Source organism: Oncorhynchus nerka, linkage group LG27 (assembly GCF_034236695.1).
Source record: "Oncorhynchus nerka isolate Pitt River linkage group LG27, Oner_Uvic_2.0, whole genome shotgun sequence".
Taxonomy (NCBI): Eukaryota; Metazoa; Chordata; class Actinopteri; order Salmoniformes; family Salmonidae; genus Oncorhynchus; species Oncorhynchus nerka.
The window spans coordinates 104,570,058-104,588,222 of NC_088422.1; the positions used below are offsets into that span (position 1 = coordinate 104,570,058).

Below are 18,165 nucleotides of genomic sequence, written 5' to 3' on the forward strand. Positions count from 1 at the left end.
CCCTATCCTCCAGGCCGGCTCGGTCCTCCCCTCCCGCTCCGTGGCTCGACGACTCATTGCGAGCTCACAGAACAGGGCTCCGGGCAGCCGAGCGGAAATGGAGGAAAATCCGCCTCCCTGCGGACCTGGCATCCTTTCACTCCCTCCTCTCTACATTTCCTCCTCTGTCTCTGCTGCTAAAGCCACTCTACCACTCTAAATTCCAAGCATCTGCCCTAACCCTAGGAAGCTCTTTGCCACCTTCTCCTCCTCTTGAATCCTCCTCCCCCTCCCCCTCCTCCCTCTCTGCAGATGACTTCTCGTCAACCATTTTGAAAGAAGGTCGACGATATCCGGTCCTCGCAGCAGTCAAACGACACCGCTGGTTCTGCTCCACTGCCTACCCTGTGCCTGACCTCTTTCTCCCCTCTCTCTCCAGATGACATCTCGCTGTCTTGTGACGGCCGGCCGCCCAACAACCTGCCGGCCTTGACCCTATCCCCTCCTCTCTTCTCCAGACCATCTCCGGTGACTTTCTCCCTTACCTCACCTCGCTCATCAACTCATCCCTGACCGCTGGCTACGTCCCTCCCGTCTTCAAGAGAGCGAGAGTTGCACCCTTCTGAAAAACCTACACTCGATCCCTCCGATGTCAACAACTACAGACCAGTATCCTCTTCTTTCTTTTCTCTCCAAAACTCTTGAACGTGCCGTCCTTGGCCAGCTCTCCCCGCTATCTCTCTCAGAATGACCTTCTTGATCCAAATCAGTCAGGTTTCAAGACTAGTCATTCAACTGAGACTGCTCTTCTCTGTATCACGGAGGCGCTCCGCACTGCTAAAGCTAACTCTCTCCTCTGCTCTCATCCTCTAGACCTATCGGCTGCCTTCGATACTGTGAACCATCAGATCCTCCTCTCCACCCTCTCCGAGTTGGGCATCTCCCGGCGCGGCCCACGCTTGATTGCGCCCTACCTGACAGGTCGCTCCTACCAGGTGGCGTGGCGAGAATCCGTCTCCTCACCACGTGCTCTCACCACTGGTGTCCCCAGGGCTCTGTTCTAGGCCCTCTCCTATTCTCGCTATACACCAAGTCACTTGGCTCTGTCATAACCTCACATGGTCTCTCCTATCATTGCTATGCAGACGACACACAATTAATCTTCTCCTTTCCCCTTCTGACGACCAGGTGGCGACCGCATCTCTGCATGTCTGGCAGACATATCAGTGTGGATGACGGATCATCACCTCAAGCTGAACCTCGGCAAGACGGAGCTACTCTTCCTCCCGGGAAGGACTGCCCGCTCCATGATCTCGCCATCACGTTTGACAACTCCATTGTGTCCGTCCCAGAGCGCTAAGAACCTTGGCGTGATCCTGGACAACACCCTGTCGTTCTCAAATAACATCAAGGCGGTGGCCCGTTCCTGTAGGTTCATGCTCTACAACATCCGCAGAGTACGACCCTGCTCACACAGGAAGCGGCGCAGGTCCTAATCCAGGCACTTGTCATCTCCCGTCTGATTACTGCACTCGCTGTTGGCTGGGCTCCCTGCCTGTGCCATTAAACCCCTACAACTCATCCAGAACGCCGCAGCCCGTCTGGTGTTCAACCTTCCCAAGTTCTCTCACGTCACCCCTCTCCTCCGCTCTCTCCACTGGCTTCCAGTTGAAGCTCGCATCCGCTACAAGACCATGGTGCTTGCCTACGGAGCTGTGAGGGGAACGGCACCTCACTACCTCCAGGCTCTGATCAGGCCCTACACCCAAAACAAGGGCACTGCGTTCATCCACCTCTGGCCTGCTCGCCTCCCTACCACTGAGGAAGTACAGTTCCTGCTCAGCCCAGTCAAAACTGTTCGCTGCTCTGGCCCCCCAATGGTGGAACAAACTCCCTCACGACGCCAGGACAGCGGAGTCAATCACCACCTTCCGGAGACACCTGAAACCCCACCTCTTTAAGGAATACCTAGGATAGGATAAAGTAATCCTTCTCCCCTTAAAAGACCTAGATGCACTATTGTAAAGTGGCTGTTCCACTGGATGTCATAAGGTGAAAGCACCAATTTGTAAGTCGCTCTGGATAAGAGCGTCTGCTAAATGACTTAAATGTAAATGTAAATGTGTTATTAGCTTAGCTTATGGTCTACATTTACATTTAGATTCCAATGTTATCTAGCTATCTAGCTAGCTATGCTAATTTTGCTACAGTAGTGTTGTTTGACAACGCATGTCCGTGTTATTAGCTTAGCTTATGGTCTTGATTCCAATGTTATCTAGCTATCTAGCTAGCTATGCTAATGTTGCTACAGTAGTGTTGTTTGACAACGCATGTCTGTGTTATTAGCTTAGCTTATGGTCTAGATTCCAACGTTATCTAGCTATCTAGCTAGCTATGCTAATGTTGCTACAGTAGTGTTGTTTGGCAACGCATGTCTGTGTTATTAGCTTAGCTTATGGTCTAGATTCCAATGTTATCTAGCTAGCTGCGCTAATGTTGCTATTTTGTATAAAGCCCCTGTAGATAACAGCCAGATCCCACAGCTAGATAACTAAAAAACAACTGAATTCACTCTCCATGATCCCATACTGCCAGCGGCAGCCCATAGCCAAATGTTTAGCTAACTAGGTAGTCAGCTAATCAGTCAGCTAATCAGTCAGCTAATCAGAATCAGTCAGTCATTCAGAGGTACCTACGTAAGCAGCAGTGTAGAGGGAGAGAGAGTCAGCCAGCCAGCCAGCCAGTCAGTCAGTCAGTCAGCCAGCCAGCCAGTCAGTCAGTCAGCCAGCCAGTCAGTCAGTCAGCCAGTCAGCCAGCCAGTCAGTCAGTCAGCCAGTGAGCCAGTCAGTCAGTCAGTCAGTCAGCCAGCCAGTCAGTCAGTCAGTCAGCCAGTCAGTCAGCCAGCCAGCCAGTCAGTCAGCCAGTCAGTCAGACAGCCAGTCAGCCAGCCAGTCAGTCAGCCAGCCAGCCAGCCAGCCAGCCAGCCAGTCAGCCAGCCAGTCAGACAGCCAGCCAGCCAGTCAGACAGCCAGCCAGTCAGTCAGTCAGCCAGCCAGTCAGTCAGCCAGTCAGTCAGTCAGCCAGCCAGCCAGTCAGACAGCCAGTCAGTCAGCCTGTCAGTCAGTCGGACAGTCAGTCAGACAGCCAGTCAGTCAGCCTGTCAGTTGGACAGTCAGCCAGTCAGCCAGTCAGTCAGTCAGACAGTCGGACAGCCAGCCAGTTAGTCAGCCATACAGTCGGACAGCCAGACAGTCAGTCAGCCAGCCAGTCAGTCAGCCTGTCAGTCAGTCAGAGGTACCTACGTAGGCAGCAGTGTAGAAGTCTCTGAAGAGGGTCTGTTTCCTGTGCAGCTGCTCCAGAGAATCCTCCAGCTCTCCGAGCGTTCTCAGACGACTCTCTCCAACCTCCTCAATCCAGTCACTCACCTGCACACACACACACACACACACACACACACACACACACACACACACACACACACACACACACACACTAATCCTTAGGAACGGGGTCATGAATAGAAGGTCAATATGTTACTATTCCCTCTACTCCTCCAGGTCTCCGAGTCTCAGACGACTCTCTCCTACCTCCTCAATCCAGTCACTCACCTGCACACACACACACACACACACACACACACACACACACACTAATCCTTAGGAACGGGGTCATGAATAGAAGGTCAATATGTTACTATTCCCTCTACTCCTCCAGATCTCCGAGTCTCAGACGACTCTCTCCTACTTTTATTATACCGGTACACAGATTTAAAATATCTATCGATAACAAATGTTTATTTTGGGACTGTTCTTATGTCAGAAGATGTTGGAGTCCCAGCCCCTATCCCCTAACACCCAGCCCTATACCCCATCTCTATACCCCATCCCTATAACCAGCCCTAACACCCAGCCCTAACACCCAGCCCCTATCCCCTAACACCCAGCCCCTATCCCCTAACACCCAGCCCTATACCCCATCTCTATACCCCATCCCTATAACCAGCCCTAACACCCAGCCCTAACACCCAGCCCTATACCCCATCCCTATAAATGTAAATGTAATACCCCAGCCCTATACCCCAGCCCTAACACCCAGCCCTATACCCCAGCCCTATACCCCAGCCCTATACCCCAGCCCTATACCCAGCCCTATACCCAGCCCTAACACCCAGTCCTATACCCCAGGCCTATACCCCAGCCCTAACACCCAGCCCTATACCCCAGCCCTAACACCCAGCCCTATACCCCAGCCCTATACCCCAGCCCTATACCCAGCCCTATACCCAGCCCTAACACCCAGCCCTATACCCCAGCCCTATACCCAGCCCTATACCCAGCCCTAACACCCAGCCCTATACCCCAGCCCTATACCCCAGCCCTATACCCAGCCCTAACACCCAGTCCTATAACCCAGCCCTATACCCCAGCCCTAACACCCAGCCCTATACCCCAGCCCTAACACCCATCCCTATACCCCAGCCCTATACCCCAGCCCTAACACCCAGCCCTAACACCCAGCCCTATACCCCATCCCTATACCCCAGCCCTATACCCCATCCCTATACCCCAGCCCCATACCCCAGCCCTAACACCCAGCCCTATACCCCCAGCCCTATACTCCACCCCTATACCCCAGCCCTAACACCCAGCCCTAACACCCAGCCCTATACCCCAGCCCTATATCCCAGCCCTAACACCCAGCCCTATACCCAGCCCTATACCCCCAGCCCTATACCCCAGCCCTATACCCCAGCCCCTAACACCCAGCCCTATACCCTATACCCCAGCCCTATACCCCCTCCCCAGCCCTATACCCCAGTCCCAGCCCTAAACCCCAGCCCCAGCCCTATACCCCAGCCCTATACCCCAGCCCTATACCCCTCCCCAGCCCTATACCCCAGTCCCAGCCCTAAACCCCAGCCCTATACCCCATCCCTATAACCAGCCCTAACACCCAGCCTAACACCCAGCCCTATACCCCAGCCCTAACACCCAACCCTATACCCCAGCCCTAACACTCAGCCCTATACCCCAGCCCTATACCCTATACCCCAGCCCTAACACCCAGCCCTATACCCTAGCCCTAACACCCAGCCCTATACCCCAGCCCTAACACCCAGCCCTATACCCCAGCCCTAACACCCAACCCTATACCCCAGCCCTAACACCCAGCCCTATACCACAGCCCTATACCCCAGCCCTATACCTCAGCCCTATACCCCAGCCCTAACACCCAACCCTATACCCCAGCCCTATACCCCAGCCCTAACACCCAACCCTATACCCCAGCCCTAACACCCAGCTCTAACACCCAGCCCTAACACCCAGCCCTATACCTCAGCCCTAAACCCCAGCCCTAACACCCAGCCCTATACCCCAGCCCTATACCCCAGCCCTAACACCCAGCCCTAACACCCAGCCCTATACCCCAGCCCTATACCCCAGCCCTAACACCCAGCCCTATACCCCAGCCCTAACACCCAGCCCTATACCTCAGCCCTAACACCCATCCCTATACCCCAGCCCTAACACCCAGCCCTATACCCAGCCCTATACCCCAGCCCTAACACCCAGCCCTATACCCCAGCCCTAACACCCAGCCCCTAAACCCCAGCCCCTAACACCCAGCCCTATACCCCAGCCCTAACACCCAGCCCTATACCCCAGCCCTATACCCCAGCCCTAACACCCAGCCCTATACCCCAGACCTAACACCAGCCCTATACCCCAGCCCTAACACCCAGCCCTATACCCCAGCCCTAACACCCAGCCCTAACACCCAGCCCTAAACCCCAGCCCTATACCCAGCCCTATACCCCAGCCCTATACCCCATCCCTATACCCTAGCCCTATACCCAGCCCTATACCCAGCCCTAACACCCAGCCCTAACACCCAGCCCTATACCCAGCCCTAACACCCAGCCCTATACCCCAGCCCTATACCCTAGCCCTATACCCAGCCCTATACCCAGCCCTATACCCAGCCCTAACACCCAACCCTATACCCCAGCCCTATACCCCAGCCCTATACCCAGCCCTAACACCCAGCCCTAACACCCAGCCCTATACCCCAGCCCTATACCCCAGCCCTAACACCCAGCCCTATACCCAGCCCTAACACCCAGCCCTAACACCCAGCCCTATACCCCAGCCCTATACCCTATACCCCAGCCCTATACCACAGCCATATACCCCAGCCCCTAACACCCAGCCCTATACCCCAGCCCTAACACCCAGCCCTATACCCCAGCCCTATACCCTATACCCCAGCCCTATACCACAGCCATATACCCCAGCCCTAACACCCAGCCCTATACCCCAGCCCTAACACCCAGCCCTATACCCCAGCCCTATACCCCAGCCCCTAACACCCAGCCCTAACACCCAGCCCTATACCCCAGCCCTATACCCCAGCCCTATACCCCAGCCCTATACCCCAGCCCTAACACCCAGCCCTATACCCCAGCCCCTAACACCCAGCCATATACCCCAGCCCCTAACACCCAGCCCTATACCCCAGCCCTAACACCCAGCCCTAACACCCAGCCCTATACCCCAGCCCTATACCCAGCCCTATACCCCAGCCCTATACCCCAGCCCTAACACCCAGCCCTATACCCCAGCCCTAACACCCAGCCCTATACCCCAGCCCTATACCCCAGCCCTATACCCCAGCACTAACACCCAGCCCTATACCCCAGCCCTATACCCCAGCCCTAACACCCAGCCCTATACCCAGCCCTAACACCCAACCCTATACCCCAGCCCTATACCCCAGCCCTATACCCAGCCCTAACACCCAGCCCTAACACCCAGCCCTATACCCCAGCCCTATACCCCAGCCCTATACCCCAGCCCTAACACCCAGCCCTATACCCCAGCCCTAACACCCAGCCCTAACACCCAGCCCTATACCCAGCCCTAACACCCAGCCCTAACACCCAGCCCTATACCCCAGCCCTATACCCTATACCCCAGCCCTATACCACAGCCATATACCCCAGCCCCTAACACCCAGCCCTATACCCCAGCCCTAACACCCAGCCCTAACACCCAGCCCTATACACCAGCCCTATACCCTATACCCCAGCCCTATACCACAGCCATATACCCCAGCCCCTAACACCCAGCCCTATACCCCAGCCCTAACACCCAGCCCTAACACCCAGCCCTAACACCCAGCCCCTAACACCCAGCCCTATACCCCAGCCCTAACACCCAGCCCTATACCCCAGCCCTAACACCCAGCCCTATACCCCAGCACTAACACCCAGCCCTATACCCCAGCCCTATACCCCAGCACTAACACCCAGCCCTATACCCCAGCACTAACACACAGCCCTATACCCCAGCACTAACACCCAGCCCTAACACCCAGCCATATACCCCAGCCCCTAACACCCAGCCCTATACCCTAGCCCTATACCCCAGCCCCTAACACCCAGCCCTATACCCCAGCCATATACCCCAGCCCCTAACACCCAGCCCTATACCCCAGCCCTAACACCCAGCCCTATACCTCAGCCCTATACCCCAGCCCTAACACCCAGCCCTATACCCGAGCACTAACCCTAGCCCTATACCCCAGCCCTATACCCCAGCCCTATACCCCAGCCCTATACCCCAGTCCTATACCCCAGCCCTATACCACAGTCCTATACCCCAGTCCTATACCCCAGTCCTATACCTTAGCCCTATACCACAGTCCTATACCCCAGCCCTATACCCCAGCCCTATACCACAGCCCTATACCCCAGTCCTATACCCCAGCCCTATACCCCAGCCCTTTACCCCAGCCCTTTACCCCAGCCCTATACCCCAGCCCTATACCCCAGTCCTATACCCCAGCCCTATACCCCAGCCCTATACCCCAGCCCTAACACCCAGCCCTATACCCCAGCCCTATACCCCAGCCCTATACCCAGCCCTATACCCATCCCTATACCCCAGCCCTATACCCAGCCCTATACCCCAGCCCTATACCCCAGCCCTATACCCGAGCACTAACCCTAGCCCTATACCCCAGCCCTATACCACAGCCCTATACCCCAGTCCTATACCCCAGCCCTATACCCCAGCCCTAACACCCAGCCCTATACCACAGTCCTATACCCCAGCCCTATACCCCAGCCCTAACACCCAGCCCTATACCACAGTCCTATACCCCAGTCCTATACCCCAGCCCTTTACCCCAGCCCTATACCCCAGCCCTAACACCCAGCCCTATACCCCAGCCCTATACCACAGCCCTATACCCCAGCCCTTTACCCCAGCCCTATACCCCAGCCCTATACCCCAGCCCATTACCTCAGCCCTATACCCCAGTCCTATACCCCAGCCCTATACCCCAGCCCTATACCCCAGCCCTAACACCCAGCCCTAACACCCAGCCCTATACCCCAGCCCTATACCCCAGCCCTAACACCCAGCCCTATACCCCAACCCTATACCCAGCCCTATACCCCAGCACTAACACCCAGCCCCTCTCACCTCCTTGAATCCCTGCTCCAGACTCTTGAACTCCATGATAAAGTCCAGTTCCTGAGTGCGTTGGTTGGACAGCATCACCAGCTTGTGAACCAGCTCGTCCACCTGATCGTACAGACCAGCCACAACCTCTACGGCATCTCTGGAGGGACACACAGAGAGAGAGACAGTCCTTTAGACTTCCCGCAGGACAGTTAGAGGCAGGCTCCTTTAGACTTCTCTACGGCATCTCTGGAGGGACACACAGAGAGAGAGACAGTCCTTTAGACTTCTCTACGGCATCTCTGGAGGGACACACAGAGGGAGAGACAGTCCTTTAGACTTCCAGCAGGACAGATAGAGGCAGGCTCCTTTAGAAGACAGTACAGTAGTTCCTCAGTCCAATACAACTTCCTTGCACAGTAGAAACAAGACACTTTCAGCTAGGAGAGACTCTCTTGACTTAGACGACAGCTAGGAAAGAGTCTCTTGACTCAGACGACAGCTAGGAAAGACTCTCTTGACTCAGACGACAGCTAGGATAGACTCTCTTGACTCAGACTACAGCTAGGAAAGACTCTCTTGACTCAGACGACAGCTAGGATAGACTCTCTTGACTCAGACTACAGCTAGGAAATACTCTCTTGACTCAGACGACAGCTAGGATAGACTCTTGACTCAGACGACAGCTAGGATAGACTCCCTTGACTCAGACGACAGCTAGGAGAGACTCCGTTGACTCAGACGACAGCTAGGAGAGACTCCCTTGACTCATACGACAGCTAGGAAAGACTCTCTTGACTCAGACGACGGCTAGGATAGACTCTCTTGACTCAGACGACAGCTAGGATAGACTCTCTTGACTCAGACGACAGCTAGGAAAGACTCTCTTGACTCAGACGACAGCTAGGATAGACTCTCTTGACTCAGACGACAGCTAGAAAAGAGTCTCTTGACTCAGACGACAGCTAGGAAAGACGCTCTTGACTCAGACGACAGCTAGGATAGACTCTCTTGACTCAGATGACAGCTAGGATAGACTCTCTTAAACTCAGACGACTATCTTTCACCAAAATCAAACTTCTGATTTTGAACTGTAGAAGAAAGATGTGATTGTATTGTTGACCGTTCCTCTCTGAAGAAAAGTAAATATTCCCCCCTCGTGTGCTGTCTTTAGTTGATGCTAGTCAGAGCCGGTCTGTGGTACTACTGTACACTGTGGTCATCACTGACATGGACTGACAGAGCAGGCTGACATCTCATTGGATCACCAGTTGAATTGATTGACATGGGGTGGATGTGTTGATTGAGTTGAGGAATGAGAGATAGAGATTTGATTGGATGAGCTGGTTTGAGTGACAGAGCAGAGTGTGTGTGTGTGTGTGTGTACTCTATCTGCTTCCTTGTCCGTTGTGTGTGTGTGCGTGTGTGTCTGTGTGTGTGTGTCTGTGTGTGTGTGTGTGTGTGCGTCTGTGTGTGTGTGTGTGTGTGCGTGCGTCTTTGTGTGTGTGTGTCTGTGTGTGTGTGTGTGTGTGTGCGTGTGTGTGTGTCTGTGTGTGTGTGTCTGTGTGTGTGTGTGTGTGCGTGTGTGTGTGTGTGTGTCTGTGTGTGTGTGTGTGTGTGTGTGTGTGTGTGCGTGCGTGCGTGCGTGTGTATCTGTCGTTAAGGAAGCATTAGCTCAGGGCTCCAGCAGCAGACACTGACTGAGTACATTGTGAGGGAAGCCTGGGATGAAGCCCGGGTCGATGACTACAACATGACATCATAGCCCCTAGCCAGCTCTACTGTAGTCCAGTATTACAGTACACTGCATTGTCCTCACGTTATACTGTACAGCCATACTCTGTTTCCCCTACAGTTAGACCAACACACACACACACAACAGTTAGACCAACACACACACACACAGAACAGTTAGACCAACACACACACACACACAACAGTTAGACCAACACACACACACACAACAGTTAGCCCAACTCACACACAACAGTTAGACCAACACACACACAACAGTTAGACCAACACACACACACACAACAGTTAGACCAACTCACACACAACAGTTAGCCCAACTCACACACAACAGTTAGACCAACACACACACAACAGTTAGACCAACACACACACACAACAGTTAGACCAACACACACACAACAGTTAGACCAACTCACACACAACAGTTAGCCCAACTCACACACAACAGTTAGACCAACACACACACACAACAGTTAGACCAACACAGACACACAACAGTTAGACCAACACACACACACAACAGTTAGCCCAACACAGACACACAACAGTTAGACCAACACACACACACAACAGTTACACCAACACACACACACAACAGTTAGCCCAACACACACACACAACAGTTAGCCCAACTCACACACAACAGTTAGCCCAACTCACACACAACAGTTAGCCCAACACACACACAACAGTTAGCCCAACACACACACACACAGACAACACACACACAACAGTTAGCCCAACACACACACACAACACACAACAGTTAGCCCAACACAGACACACAACAGTTAGACCAACACACACACACAACAGTTAGACCAACACACACCACACAACACACACACAACAGTTAGCCCAACACACACACAACAGTTAGACCCACACACACACACACAACAGTTAGACCAACACAGACACACAACAGTTAGACCCAACACACACACACAACAGTTAGACCAACACACACACACACACAACAGTTAGCCCAACACAGACACACAACAGTTAGACCAACACACACACACACACAACAGTTAGCCCAACACACACACACACACAACAGTTAGCCCAACACAGACACAACAGTTAGACCAACACACACACACACACAACAGTTAGCCCAACACACACACACACAACAGTTAGCCCAACACACACACACACACAACAGTTAGCCCAACACACACACACACACAACAGTTAGCCCAACACACACACAACAGTTAGCCCAACACACACACAACAGTTAGCCCAATGTGTCATTGTGATGACCTGACCTTTGTAGAACATAAAGATCAGCAGGGTGATTCTATTGGAGAACCTCCTTTTAACTGAGGACAATCAGAACGGACCGTCACACACTCTGCAGGTAGACTAGTGGTTAGAATGGAGGGGTGGCAGGTAGTCTAGTGGTTAGAATGGAGGGGAGGCAGGTAGACTAGTGGTTAGAGTGGAGGGGTGGAGGGGAGGCAGGTAGACTAGTGGTTAGAGTGGAGGGGTGGAGGGGAGGCAGGTAGACTAGTGGTTAGAATGGAGGGGCAGCAGGTAGCCTAGTGGTTAGAGTGGAGGGGTGGAGGGACAGCAGGTAGACTAGTGGTTAGAGTGGAGGGGTGGAGGGGAGGCAGGTAGACTAGTGGTTAGAGTGGAGGGGCGGCAGGTAGACTAGTGGTTAGAGTGGAGGGGTGGCAGGTAGACTAGTGGTTAGAGTGGAGGGGTGGAGGGGCGGCAGGTAGACTAGTGGTTAGAGTGGAGGGGAGGCAGGTAGACTAGTGGTTAGAGTGGAGGGGTGGCAGGTAGCCTAGTGGTTAGAATGGAGGGGCGGCAGGTAGACTAGTGGTTAGAATGGAGGGGCGGCAGGGAGACTAGTGGTTAGAGTGGAGGGGTGGAGGGGCGGCAGGTAGACTAGTGGTTAGAGTGGAGGGGAGGCAGGTAGACTAGTGGTTAGAGGGGAGGGGTGGCAGGTAGACTAGTGGTTAGAGTGGAGGGGTGGCAGGTAGACTAGTGGTTAGAGTGGAGGGGCTGCAGGGTAGCCTAGTGGTTAGAATGGAGGGGTGGAGGGACAGCAGGTAGACTAGTGGTTAGAGTGGAGGGGTGACAGGTAGACTAGTGGTTAGAGGGGAGGGGTGGCAGGTAGACTAGTGGACTAGTGGTTAGAGTGGAGGGGTGGAGGGGCGGCAGGTAGACTAGTGGTTAGAGTGGAGGGGCGGCAGGTAGACTAGTGGTTAGAGGGGAGGGGTGGCAGGGTAGACTAGTGGTTAGAGTGGAGGGGTGGAGGGGCGGCAGGTAGACTAGTGGTTAGGGTGGAGGGGCGGCAGGTAGACTAGTGGTTAGAGTGGAGGGGTGGAGGGGCGGCAGGTAGACTTGTGGTTAGAGTGGAGGGGTGGAGGGGAGGCAGGGTAGACTAGTGGTTAGAATGGAGGGGTGGAGGGAGGCAGGGTAGACTAGTGGTTAGAGTGGAGGGGCGGAGGGGCGGCAGGTAGACTAGTGGTTAGAGTGGAGGGGCGGCAGGTAGACTAGTGGTTAGAGTGGAGGGGCGGCAGGTAGACTAGTGGTTAGAATGGAGGGGTGGAGGGACAGCAGGTAGACTAGTGGTTAGAGTGGAGGGGCGGCAGGTAGACTAGTGGTGAGAGTGGAGGGGTGGCAGGGTAGACTAGTGGTTAGAGTGGAGGGGCGGCAGGTAGACTAGTGGTTAGAGTGGAGGGGTGGCAGGTAGACTAGTGGTTAGAGTGGAGGGGTGGCAGGTAGACTAGTGGTTAGAGTGGAGGGGCGGCAGGTAGACTAGTGGTTAGAGTGGAGGGGTGGCTGGTAGACTAGTGGTTAGAGGGGAGGGGTGGAGGGGCGGCAGGTAGACTAGTGGTTAGAGTGGAGGGGTGGCAGGTAGACTAGTGGTTAGAGTGGAGGGGTGGAGGGGCGGCAGGTAGACTAGTGGTTAGAGTAGAGGGGTGGCAGGTAGACTAGTGGTTAGAGTGGAGGGGTGGCAGGTAGACTAGTGGTTAGAGTGGAGGGGTGGCAGGGTAGACTAGTGGTTAGAGTGGAGTGGAGTGGAGGGGCGGCAGGGTAGACTAGTGGTTAGAGTGGAGGGGCGGCAGGTAGACTAGTGGTTAGAGTGGAGGGGCGGCAGGTAGACTAGTGGTTAGAGTGGAGGGGCGGCAGGTAGACTAGTGGTTAGAGTGGAGGGGTGGCAGGTAGACTAGTGGTTAGAGTGGAGGGGCGGCAGGGTAGACTAGTGGTTAGAGTGGAGTGGAGTGGAGGGGCGGCAGGGTAGACTAGTGGTTAGAGTGGAGGGGCGGCAGGTAGACTAGTGGTTAGAGTGGAGGGGCGGCAGGGTAGACTAGTGGTTAGAGTGGAGGGGTGGCAGGTAGACTAGTGGTTAGAGTGGAGGGGTGGCAGGTAGACTAGTGGTTAGAGTGGAGGGCGGCAGGGTAGACTAGTGGTTAGAGGGGAGGGGTGGCAGGTAGCCTAGTGGTTAGAGTGGAGGGGTGGCAGGTAGACTAGTGGTTAGAATGGAGGGGCGGCAGGGTAGACTAGTGGTTAGAGTGGAGGGGTGGCAGGTAGACTAGTGGTTAGAGTGGAGGGGTGGAGGGGCGGCAGGTAGACTAGTGGTTAGAGTGGATGGACGGCAGGTAGACTAGTGGTTAGAGTGGAGGGGCGGCAGGTAGACTAGTGGTTAGAGTGGAGGGGCGGCAGGTAGACTAGTGGTGAGAGTGGAGGGGTGGCAGGGTAGACTAGTGGTTAGAGTGGAGGGGCGGCAGGTAGACTAGTGGTTAGAGTGGAGGGGTGGCAGGTAGACTAGTGGTTAGAGTGGAGGGGTGGCAGGTAGACTAGTGGTTAGAGTGGAGGGGCGGCAGGTAGACTAGTGGTTAGAGTGGAGGGGTGGCTGGTAGACTAGTGGTTAGAGGGAGGGGTGGAGGGGCGGCAGGTAGACTAGTGGTTAGAGTGGAGGGGTGGCAGGTAGACTAGTGGTTAGAGTGGAGGGGTGGAGGGGCGGCAGGTAGACTAGTGGTTAGAGTAGAGGGGTGGCAGGTAGACTAGTGGTTAGAGTGGAGGGGTGGCAGGTAGACTAGTGGTTAGAGTGGAGGGGTGGCAGGTAGACTAGTGGTTAGAGTGGAGGGGTGGCAGGGTAGACTAGTGGTTAGAGTGGAGTGGAGTGGAGGGGCGGCAGGGTAGACTAGTGGTTAGAGTGGAGGGGCGGCAGGTAGACTAGTGGTTAGAGTGGAGGGGCGGCAGGTAGACTAGTGGTTAGAGTGGAGGGGCGGCAGGTAGACTAGTGGTTAGAGTGGAGGGGTGGCAGGTAGACTAGTGGTTAGAGTGGAGGGGCGGCAGGGTAGACTAGTGGTTAGAGTGGAGTGGAGTGGAGGGGGCAGCAGGGTAGACTAGTGGTTAGAGTGGAGGGGCGGCAGGTAGACTAGTGGTTAGAGTGGAGGGGCGGCAGGGTAGACTAGTGGTTAGAGTGGAGGGGTGGCAGGTAGACTAGTGGTTAGAGTGGAGGGGCGGCAGGGTAGACTAGTGGTTAGAGTGGATGGACGGCAGGTAGACTAGTGGTTAGAGTGGAGGGGCGGCAGGGTAGACTAGTGGTTAGAGTGGAGGGGTGGCAGGGTAGACTAGTGGTTAGAGTGGAGGGGTGGCAGGTAGACTAGTGGTTAGAGTGGAGGGGTGGCAGGTAGACTAGTGGTTAGAGTGGAGGGGTGGCAGGGTAGACTAGTGGTTAGAGTGGAGGGGTGGCAGGTAGACTAGTGGTTAGAGTGGAGGGGCGGCAGGTAGACTAGTGGTTAGAGTGGAGGGGTGGAGGGGCGGCAGGTAGACTAGTGGTTAGAGTGGAGGGGCGGCAGGTAGACTAGTGGTTAGAGTGGAGGGGTGGAGGGGCGGCAGGTAGACTAGTGGTTAGAGTGGAGGGGTGGCAGGTAGACTAGTGGTTAGAGTGGAGGGTGGCAGGTAGACTAGTGGTTAGAGTGGAGGGTGGCAGGGTAGACTAGTGGTTAGAGTGGAGTGGAGTGGAGGGCGGCAGGGTAGACTAGTGGTTAGAGTGGAGGGGCGGCAGGTAGACTAGTGGTTAGAGTGGAGGGGCGGCAGGTAGACTAGTGGTTAGAGTGGAGGGGCGGCAGGTAGACTAGTGGTTAGAGTGGAGGGGTGGCAGGTAGACTAGTGGTTAGAGTGGAGGGCGGCAGGGTAGACTAGTGGTTAGAGTGGAGTGGAGTGGAGGGGCGGCAGGGTAGACTAGTGGTTAGAGTGGAGGGGCGGCAGGTAGACGAGTGGTTAGAGTGGAGGGGCGGCAGGGTAGACTAGTGGTTAGAGTGGAGGGGTGGCAGGTAGACTAGTGGTTAGAGTGGAGGGGTGGCAGGTAGACTAGTGGTTAGAGTGGAGGGGCGGCAGGGTAGACTAGTGGTTAGAGGGGAGGGGTGGCAGGTAGCCTAGTGGTTAGAGTGGAGGGGTGGCAGGTAGACTAGTGGTTAGAATGGAGGGGCGGCAGGGTAGACTAGTGGTTAGAGTGGAGGGGTGGCAGGTAGACTAGTGGTTAGAGTGGAGGGGTGGAGGGGCGGCAGGTAGACTAGTGGTTAGAGTGGATGGACGGCAGGTAGACTAGTGGTTAGAGTGGAGGGGCGGCAGGTAGACTAGTGGTTAGAGTGGAGGGGCGGCAGGGTAGACTAGTGGTTAGAGTGGATGGACGGCAGGTAGACTAGTGGTTAGAGTGGAGGGGCGGCAGGGTAGACTAGTGGTTAGAGTGGAGGGGCGGCAGGTAGACTAGTGGTTAGAGTGGAGGGGTGGAGGGGCGGCAGGTAGACTAGTGGTTAGAGTGGAGGGGCGGCAGGTAGTCTAGTGGTTAGAGTGGAGGGGCAGCAGGTAGACTAGTGGTTAGAGTGGAGGGGCGGCAGGTAGACTAGTGGTTAGACTGGAGGGGCGGCAGGTAGACTAGTGGTTAGAGTGGAGGGGTGGAGGGGCGGCAGGTAGACTAGTGGTTAGAGTGGAGGGGCAGCAGGTAGACTAGTGGTTAGAGTGGAGGGGCGGCAGGTAGACTAGTGGTTAGAGTGGAGGGGTGGAGGGGCGGCAGGTAGACTAGTGGTTAGAGTGGAGGGAAGGCAGGGTAGACTAGTGGTTAGAGTGGAGGGGCAGCAGGTAGACTAGTGGTTAGAGTGGAGGGGCGGCAGGTAGACCAGTGGTTAGAGTGGAGGGGCGGCAGGTAGACTAGTGGTTAGAGTGGAGGGGTGGCAGGTAGACTAGTGGTTAGAGTGGAGGGGTGGAGGGACAGCAGGTAGACTAGTGGTTAGAGGGGAGGGGCGGCAGGTAGACTAGTGGTTAGAGTGGAGGGGCGGCAGGTAGACTAGTGGTTAGAGTGGAGGGGCGGCAGGTAGACTAGCGGTTAGAGTGGAGGGGCGGCAGGTAGACTAGTGGTTAGAGTGGAGGGGCTGCAGGTAGACTAGTGGTTAGAGTGGAGGGGCGGCAGGTAGACTAGTGGTTAGAGTGGAGGGGTGGCAGGTAGACTAGTGGTTAGAGTGGAGGGGTGGAGGGACAGCAGGTAGACTAGTGGTTAGAGGGGAGGGGCGGCAGGTAGACTAGTGGTTAGAGTGGAGGGGAGGCAGGTAGACTAGTGGTTAGAGTGGAGGGGCGGCAGGTAGACTAGTGGTTAGAGTGGAGGGACGGCAGGTAGACTAGTGGTTAGAGTGGAGGGGCGGCAGGTAGACTAGTGGTTAGAGTGGAGGGGTGGCAGGTAGACTAGTGGTTAGAGTGGAGGGGCGGCAGGTAGACTAGTGGTTAGAGTGGAAGGGCGGCAGGTAGACTAGTGGTTAGAGTGGAGGGGTGGAGGGGCGGCAGGTAGACTAGTGGTTAGAGTGGAGGGGCGGCAGGTAGACTAGTGGTTAGAGTGGAGGGGCGGCAGGTAGACTAGTGGTTAGAGTGGAGGGGTGGCAGGTAGACTAGTGGTTAGAGTGGAGGGTGGAGGGACAGCAGGTAGACTAGTGGTTAGAGGGGAGGGGCGGCAGGTAGACTAGTGGTTAGAGTGGAGGGGAGGCAGGTAGACTAGTGGTTAGAGTGGAGGGGCGGCAGGTAGACTAGTGGTTAGAGTGGAGGGGCGGCAGGTAGACTAGTGGTTAGAGTGGAGGGGCGGCAGGTAGACTAGTGGTTAGAGTGGAGGGACGGCAGGTAGACTAGTGGTTAGAGTGGAGGGGCGGCAGGTAGACTAGTGGTTAGAGTGGAGGGGCGGCAGGTAGACTAGTGGTTAGAGTGGAGGGGCGGCAGGTAGACTAGTGGTTAGAGTGGAGGGGTGGCAGGTAGACTAGTGGTTAGAGTGGAGGGGTGGAGGGACAGCAGGTAGACTAGTGGTTAGAGGGGAGGGGCGGCAGGTAGACTAGTGGTTAGAGTGGAGGGGAGGCAGGTAGACTAGTGGTTAGAGTGGAGGGGCGGCAGGTAGACTAGTGGTTAGAGTGGAGGGACGGCAGGTAGACTAGTGGTTAGAGTGGAGGGGCGGCAGGTAGACTAGTGGTTAGAGTGGAGGGGTGGCAGGTAGACTAGTGGTTAGAGTGGAGGGGCGGCAGGTAGACTAGTGGTTAGAGTGGAGGGGCGGCAGGTAGACTACTGGTTAGAGTGGAGGGGTGGAGGGGCGGCAGGTAGACTAGTGGTTAGAGTGGAGGGGCGGCAGGTAGACTAGTGGTTAGAGTGGAGGGGCGGCAGGTAGACTAGTGGTTAGAGTGGAGGGACGGCAGGTAGCCTAGTGGTTAGAGTGGAGGGTCAGTAACCAGCAGGTAGCCTAGTGGTTAGAGCGTTGGACTAGTAACCAGCAGGTAGCCTAGTGGTTAGAGCGTTGGACTAGTAACCAGCAGGTAGCCTAGTGGTTAGAGTGTTGGGTCAGTAACCAGCAGGTAGCCTAGTGGTTAGAGTGTTGGGTCAGTAACCAGCAGGTAGCCTAGTGGTTAGAGCGTTGGACTAGTAACCAGCAGGTAGCCTAGTGGTTAGAGTGTTGGACTAGTAA

At 55.5% G+C, this 18,165-nt stretch overlaps 1 protein-coding gene across 1 annotated transcript in view; it reads right to left on the minus strand.

Annotated features, from left to right (window-relative positions):
* Positions 1 to 3,263: 3,263 nt before the first annotated feature.
* Positions 3,264 to 18,165, minus strand: part of LOC135565159 (pleckstrin homology domain-containing family G member 4B-like) — a 46,861-nt gene continuing 31,959 nt past the window's right edge. Inside the window, exons 7-8 of the mRNA XM_065011220.1 lie at positions 8,469 to 8,607; positions 3,264 to 3,404 (exon numbers count right to left, since the gene is read on the minus strand). Of these exons, the coding sequence (XP_064867292.1) occupies positions 3,264 to 3,404; positions 8,469 to 8,607 (280 nt within the window). The remainder of the gene's footprint in view (positions 3,405 to 8,468; positions 8,608 to 18,165) is intronic.